Below are 7,769 nucleotides of genomic sequence, written 5' to 3' on the forward strand. Positions count from 1 at the left end.
TATTAGAAAGAATCTAAGAGGACACCTTTGGAGCAAGCAAAGGAAAAGCCAATCTTGAGGGGAAAGTGTGGTTGTTTATGTATGGTAGAAGAGGGGCGAAGTGCACCGTGCGAGGGGAGAAGGGAAGGTGCCAACTGCGATGCCAGGTAGCAGCTGTGCAAGGAGGTGATGGGAGTTGGGAGTCGAAGCGCTAGAAATTGGAGGGGAGGCAAGGCGAGAGAGGGAGGGGGTCTTCTTTTTTTAAAAGGTAAAAACAAACTCTTCTAGTAGCATACGCACTTGCTCAAGTGGATTATCTAAAGAGTGTTCGAGTGTTTAGGTGATCTGCCTCGGTTCAATACCTCAGCTCGCACTTGAGTTTGCCCTCAAAGTTTCAGGTGTTGGGTAAACAAGGAAAAGGATCTCGTGAGATTCCTACTAGTGATTTGAGAACTAACAGGTATGAGTATGAGAACCAACCATTATAGTTTTGCAATTGTTTACATTGTTCACATCTCCCCCTTTACGTAAAGGTTTGATCCAATTTGTATGCCAATCATGAGGCATGCCATGCTGAAGTGCAAGGTTAAGCATATTACATATCCAACGATGTGCTTCCTGCCTTGTCCATTTCATCATTTCGGGCTTGATGCCTTCAAGATATCTTGCCTCGTGAGTGGCCAATTGAGAGAGAGAGAGAGAGATTTATGACTGCATGTGAACATGGAGAGCTTGAGGTCTTGGTGCAGAAGCATCCATAACACCTCATCAAATCCTACCTATGGCATTAGCATGCACACAACATAAAGTCACAAGATCTCTCCATCGTGATGTAGTTAAATGCAACTGACGTCACTTCAATTTTGTTGCATTGTACAATTTTTTTTCAAATATGGCCGCAACGACGTCGTGTGAACGGTGGATGTGGCCTTGCCTGCAAGCCACCTAAAAAGAAGGCAAAAGAAAAAGAAGGCATCTCACGTCACGCATGGGGACATTTTCAATTTTTAACATGTTCCTCAAGTCCACATATACTATAAAATTGATAGTGTATGTACATCTCCTTCCCAAGCTCACAAAATCCTCATTTAGACGTCCCTGGCGAATGGACGTAAGGCATATCTCACAAGGTGAATAGTCACAATGGCCTAAATCAGATTATAAAAGAATGGAGGCCCCCCCCCCCCCCCCCCCCCCCCCCCCCCCCCAAACCTTTGAAATACTAAGGCCCCAAACCTCTTAAATACTAATGAGATGACGAGGAAGAGCATGTGGCCCCCTAGTTAATGCCTCTCTTAAACACTCCATCAAAAGCAGGTGAAAACATAGGCTTTACCATGTTGTCGGCTGAAGCCAACGTTCCACAATGGCTCCCAGGTGCCATAGTTTGTGCTTGTGTGACCATGCATGAGGCACGGTTATTTGATCATTGTTCATCCGGCCTTATGTCCATGCTACTCTTTGAACTCCAACGGAGAGCTTGAGCACATAAAGCTGTTCAAGAAATTTGGCCTGGTGGGTGCTCAGCAATCACAACCGCTCACGGATTGGCCGGAGTGCTCAGCCTACAAGCTTGAACACATAATCACAGCCGCTCACCGATCTGCCTCCGGCCACCCAAGCAGTCGAGCACATAAACACAGTGGAAGCTTTTGTGTTGAACAAGAGGCGCTGAGAGAGAGAGAGAGAGAGAGAGAGAGCTGGTCGAGAGAGCAAAATTTTTACGTGAACAATCATGAGCAGGGAACGCAGCAGGGAACGGTTCATCAGTTTCCTTTTCTTGGGCAGAGGCAAGTCTTCCTACTTGGGTGATTGTGCGATCACAGAGGCGGAACGAAGTCAGAACAGAACATGTACTTTGACGGATCCCCTTCCCGTCCCCTCTTCACTACTCTTTTGCAGTGCAGAGATATGCCCTCTTGATCTGATGGGCTGTAGAAAGTCCACTGGCTTTGCACAGCTACTGTTGAAATCGAGATCGGAATTTCCAATGAGCACCGATTATGTGCAATATGAAAGGCTCCATCCGGTGTATAACTTCGCATCAGCAGGTGCAAGAAGATGCAAGAGCTGCCATGGAGGTGTCAATTGTGACTTTGTTGAAGGACTGCACCAGGAAAAATGATCTTCACAAAGGCAGCAAATTACATGCAAATTGTGTCCGGAGGGGGCTCCTTCAGAAAAACATTTACATTGGCAGCACATTGGTTAACATGTATGCCAAATGTGGTGAAATTACAAGGGCATATCAAGTGTTTGATGAAATTCCAAATCCAGACGTGGTCGTTTGGAATGCACTCATTGCTGGATATGTCCAACATGGATGCAGTGAGGCTGCCCTCAATTGTTTTCAGCAGATGCAAGATAAGGGCCTGTCCCCAAGCTCAGTCACCTGTGCTTGCATTTTGAAAGCTTGTAGTGATAAAGGTGCAATTGAAAAGGGTGAAGAAATTCATGCTCAGATTTCCAAAAGGAAGTTGCTAGAGAACAACAGTGTGCTTGGGACTGCACTAGTAGATATGTATGCTAAGTGCGGTGCTCTTGCAAAGGCACAGCAAGTTTTTGAGGGTCTTCTTGTTCGGGACATGGTTGCGTGGAATACACTAATCAAAGGATGTGCTCAACTTGGATATGGTGACCAAGCACTAAAGTGTTATAACCAAATGAAAAGTGAAGGATTCACACCCAATTCTGTAACCTTCATGTGTGCTTTGCAAGCTTGCAGCATCATGAAAGCAGTTAACAAGGGTAAAGAGATTCATTCTGAGATGGCGAGGGCGGGTATACTTGGAGAAGATGTTATGCTAGGCACCGCATTGGTGGATATGTATGGCAAGTGCAGGGCACTGCCATTGGCACAAGAAGTATTTGACAAGCTTCCTGCCCGAGATGCGGTCTCTTGGAATGCGTTACTATCGGGCTACTGCCAACATGGCCATGATGATGAAGTGCTCGGCTGTTTCGAAAAAATGCAACAGGAAGGTTTGTCTCCTAACTCCATTACCCTGCTTTGTGCCTTGCAAGCTTGTTCAAGTTTAGGAGGCGGCACACAAATACATGCTGAGATTGTCAGAAAGGGGTTGCTGAAGAAGCACAACGTGCTTGGGAATGCCTTAGTGCATATGTATGCCAATTTTGGTGCTTTTTCTAAGGCACAAGAAGTCTTGGATAGCCTTATGAATGGCGATAGAGTTGGCTTGACTGCCTTGATTTCTGGATATTGTCAATATGGGCATGGTGAAAAAGCATTGAAGTGTTATGAGCAGATGCAAAGGAAGGGTCTGTCTCCTGATGCAGTGACGTATGCTTGCATCTTGCAAGCCTGTGGGAGCATAGGGGCAGCTGAAATAGGCAACGAAGTACATGCGGAAATTGTTGAACAGGGTCTACTTTCAAAAGATTGTGCACTTGGGAGTGCATTGGTGGACATGTATGCCAAGTGTGGTGCAGTTGCTAAGGCGCAAGAGGTGTTTGAAAAGCTCCCTGATCAAAATGTGGACTGTTGGACTGCAATCATCACTGCCTTTGCCCAAATTGGAAGACATGACGCTGTTTTTGAGTTGTTCAATAGAATGGTGGAAGGAGGAGTAGAGCCAAATGCTGTCACATTCATTGTCTTGCTTTATGCTTGCAGCTCCTTGGGCTTAGTGGAGAAGGGGCAGTTCTACTTTGAGGCCATGTGCACAACCTATGGCATAGTGCCTACTTTAGACCATTGCAGGTGCATGGTAGATCTTTTTGGCCGTGTAGGGCACTTTGACAGGGCAGTTGCTGTTGCCAATAGAGTTTCATCTTCTGATTACTTTCATGTCTGCTTTGCTTTGTTGGATGCTTCCCAGAAATGGAGGAATACAAAGCTTGGAATATTTTCTTTTGAACATGCCATTCAGTTGCATGCGAAGTATGCGCTCTAGCAAGGCTAATATTATGTGCTTCTAAGCTGCAATATGAGCAGTATTTTGCATCATTACATTCAACAATATGGTAAGAGAGTTGCAAGGAAGGAAGCTTTGCAATGAGGGCAAGGATTGGTGCCAAGGTTCTTAAGTAATGCATGACTAACGAACACTACAAGATAGTTGGGAACACTACTACATGCCATGATTGGAGCTTGTAAATATCTTGCTGCGGGCATATCCCTGGGTATTCGCCCCCCCTTCAAACCCTTCACCCTTATCACTATTGCTAGAAATTTCAACTTAAAGCTTTTCTTCGAAGGCTATCAAATTCCACCTCTCTCACCTATCAAAAAACCCAACCCCCTATGGAAACCACCATTGGAAAACCCCTCTCAACCAATTTTGCTCAGTAACTGCCATAATTTTAGCCACTTTTTGCACTCCAATTTCTTCTTTCCTTCAAGGCGTCCGTGATTTGTCATTGTAGCCTTATCTAGCTTCAAATTGGGCTCTTCAATTGTCATAAAATGCGTCAACAAGAACCTATTCCACCTTTGGAGGAGTCTGAAAATAATGCCCTCACACCTCAATGATGCTTGCACTTATGAGCTTTGTCCTTCTATCTGAAGATAATGGCATGGTTGGAGAAAGTGGACCTAGAGATATTATTGTACTATTGAAGGGGTTCGTGCATTCAAAAGGGAGGTGAGGGAAATCAAGGAGCCTATCCATAACTCAAAAATATCATCCACATAGCGCATGAAGTAAAGAAAGTGGATCGTGCAAAGGAAGGAAGAGGCTTTTAAGTTTGCATAGAAAAAGACAAGCATACACAACAACAAATTTGGAGCCCATAGCGGTGCTTTTGACTTGTTTCGACAATTTTCCTTTGAAGGTAATGTAATGGTGAAATGGGATAAGAATGACAAAGAAGTTGATAAAGTGAGTTTTGTGAGAGTCAAAATGGGTAGTTACGGAGGCTACGAGGATTAGGAGGCCTTGGTTGATTGGAATACCAAGGTAAAGGGCCTCAACATCAAAAGTAAAGTGAAAGGTGTTGGGTGGAAGAGGGAGGTTGTTGAGATCTTTGAAGAAGGTGAGGGAGTTTTAAAGATATTACATATAGGCAAGGAGGATGGAGAAAAGTTCTAAGTGAAGCCAAATAGTGCTTCTCAAAACTATTGCCCTTGCAAGAACAAATTGTCCGTGATAGAAGGGAGAGCATGTAGAGTTTAAGGATGAAGTATATTGGGCATGGATTTAGTGGCTTTTAAGGGGTAGAGGATGAAGTTACGTCCAATGTAGGACACGTAAATAATTGGAGAGTCTCTTGGACTCCCATTGCCACCAAAAACCCTAAAATGCTTATAACTACATCCCTTTGATCTCATGGCACCTACTTGTCAAAAGGAGGCTTTTATCATTGATGAACTCAAAAGATATATCATTAGGGAAAGTTCTTTGGATAGTTTCCTCTTTGTCTGCAACTTGTTTTACCACTGCCTTGGGGCTAAGAGTTACCCTCAAAGCTTCCTCCACCATGTGTTCAACATATTCACCTACCTCAATCGCTCCTCTCTCTTTGAACCATCACCTTGGATGGCAATGTGCACAAAGCATAGTATAATAGCATGACGTACACACGATTGACAATATATTGTCAAATCGTTGAAGAGCACGATCCTGCTAGAACATGAAAAACTCTCACAAAAGTGAGAGAGTTCTTCTAATGGAGAAAGATGAAGAGTAATCTTTAAGAATGGAAGTTAGAAAAGATCCAAGGCCAACTTCCCTCTCACAACCATCTCTACCTCTCGCACATGCACACTTATGTGTGCCTCCTCTTGTTACTCAAACCACAAAATTCTTCTCTCCACACACACACATGAAATGAAGAAATTGTAGTGTATAGGAGAGGAGTAATGCACATGCCTTTAATTACTTTACACACACATGCATAAGGGAAAGGATAGCCTTTGAATGCATGGCAAGAAAATTAAGAGTCTAGTAAGTAAAGAAACAATTAGTGATGAAGAAGGAGATGGGCGATGTCATAAAATCTAATATCTAGCTAACCCAAATGGTTTTCTCATATTGAACTGATCGTTTAATGTGGGAGAATAAATGGGAACAAGAGTTAGAATATAGACATGTGCTTATGAATCTATCTCAGCATGGGACCAAAGTCAATGGGTCCAAATGGGTGATGGTCTGTCAAAGAGCAATGCTAGCTAATGGAGCTTGAAAGACCTTAGGGTTAGCTTCATTATATACCTCCAAAGGTTAGTGTAAAAGTCCTTAGACCTTAGGATAAGTTAGACCTATGCTTGAGGTGCTTGATGATTAAAGTGCATGAGATGCTTGATAACTAAGGTGCATGCTTAAAGCTAGGCTTGTGCTTGAAGGTCAAATCAAATCCTTACAAGGAGGGGGCGAGCCCTTGAAGCTAGGGGCATGATGTGTGTGTGTGTGTGAGAGAGAGAGAGAGAGAGAGAGAGAGAGAGAGAGAGAGAGAGAGAGAGAGAGCATGCTCTTGCTAATCCCATGCATGATGACTAAGGTGCTTAAGCTACTTGGGGGCCAAGGTGCTTGAAGGGTTGAAAGTCAACATGCATGCCTATAAAGGAGACGGCGAGCCACACAAGTAGGAGATGAGAGAGAATGACCCAACCCTCACCCAAGGGGCACCCCTTGCTCAAAGAGGCAAATAGGACACATGTCAAGGCCCTAGCTAAGATGCCCCCATAGTGTGCCTAAAGCCTATTGGTTGACCCTTAGATATTGTTTAGGACTTTATCAAGCCCTCTCTCTCAAAGGGGAAAAGAGGACACTTGTCCAGAGGCTACCTCTACTGCTTTATTTGACCTAGGCTTATGATTGGCTAGGCTTGAGAGAGCCAATGAGCTTGATGCATGAGCTAGAAGAGGGGGTCGACCCAAGCAAGGAGAGGGCTAGCTTGCAACATATACTCTCTCCCACACACACACTCTCTCTCATCGTGTAAAATGCTAAGTGCAAGAGCTTCATCTCCTTCTCCAAGCTCGTTGAGAAGTTGAGAGCCTACACCAACACTCTTGGCTATGGAATGCAAATCCAACCAAGAGCCATGCTTCAATGCTTAAGCTTGCCATCTTCTTCATCATCATTATTATGCTATTATGCTATGATATGCAACAAGAGTGATGATAAGCGAGGAACTATTTCTTTCTCGTAAGAATGTTTCTTCTTCCTCTTCCCTGCCCTCATTCCCTGCTAGCTATCTCCACCTTTCAAGGTGTTTGAGGTCTTGGGACTGAGGCCGGGGTGCATGAAGCTCTCTATCTTCATTGCATCATCAAGGTTTCAAGGAACACAAAGATTGTATTGTACTAAGTCTCTCTTTATGGGTGAAACTATAATACAAAACCCTTTTGGAGAGGGGACCGGCTCCACATAAATCCGGTCCTCAATTGTTGTCAAGTTCTCTGATTCTCTCTCTGTTCATGCCAAGTTAATTAAGTACAATGGTTACGTTGCTACCTCTAATCAAGTTCACCCTCTATTTCTCAAAGTAGTCCCATAAAATGCTCACTACAGTTTCTTGAATTGCACTATTCTCAATGTTCATAGGCCATTTCCATTACATTGGTATCAGAGCTATTGGTTTCTCTTTTCTTGCTTAAGAAGAGAGGTCCTTAAGTTGTCCATGAAATGTTGGACCTTATTATTGCAAGAGGGTAAGTGGGACAGGGATCTATTATCTTGGTTGAAAAGGACTTAGTTCGAGGTACACCATTGGAAACTATAGACCTAATTCTAAAGTCTCTCGGGCTTGCCTTTGGCTTAACCATTATTGAGCTACTAGCAAGCTCAACAGGAACCATAATCAATTGAGCAATGTTAGACTCTCTC

The 7,769-nt window shown here is 43.8% G+C and overlaps 1 protein-coding gene across 1 annotated transcript; it reads left to right on the forward strand.

The window, feature by feature from the left end:
* Window positions 1-1,786: 1,786 nt before the first annotated feature.
* LOC147449811 (pentatricopeptide repeat-containing protein At2g33680-like) lies at window positions 1,787-4,842 on the forward strand. The gene has a single exon (XM_086522174.1). It carries the CDS (start codon window positions 1,983-1,985, stop codon window positions 3,891-3,893), a length of 1,911 nt encoding a protein of 636 aa, XP_086378300.1. The 5' UTR covers window positions 1,787-1,982; the 3' UTR covers window positions 3,894-4,842.
* Window positions 4,843-7,769: the final 2,927 nt, after the last annotated feature.

This window comes from Adiantum capillus-veneris, chromosome 10, assembly GCF_014529385.1.
Source record: "Adiantum capillus-veneris isolate H3 chromosome 10, ASM1452938v2, whole genome shotgun sequence".
Classification (NCBI taxonomy): Eukaryota; Viridiplantae; Streptophyta; class Polypodiopsida; order Polypodiales; family Pteridaceae; genus Adiantum; species Adiantum capillus-veneris.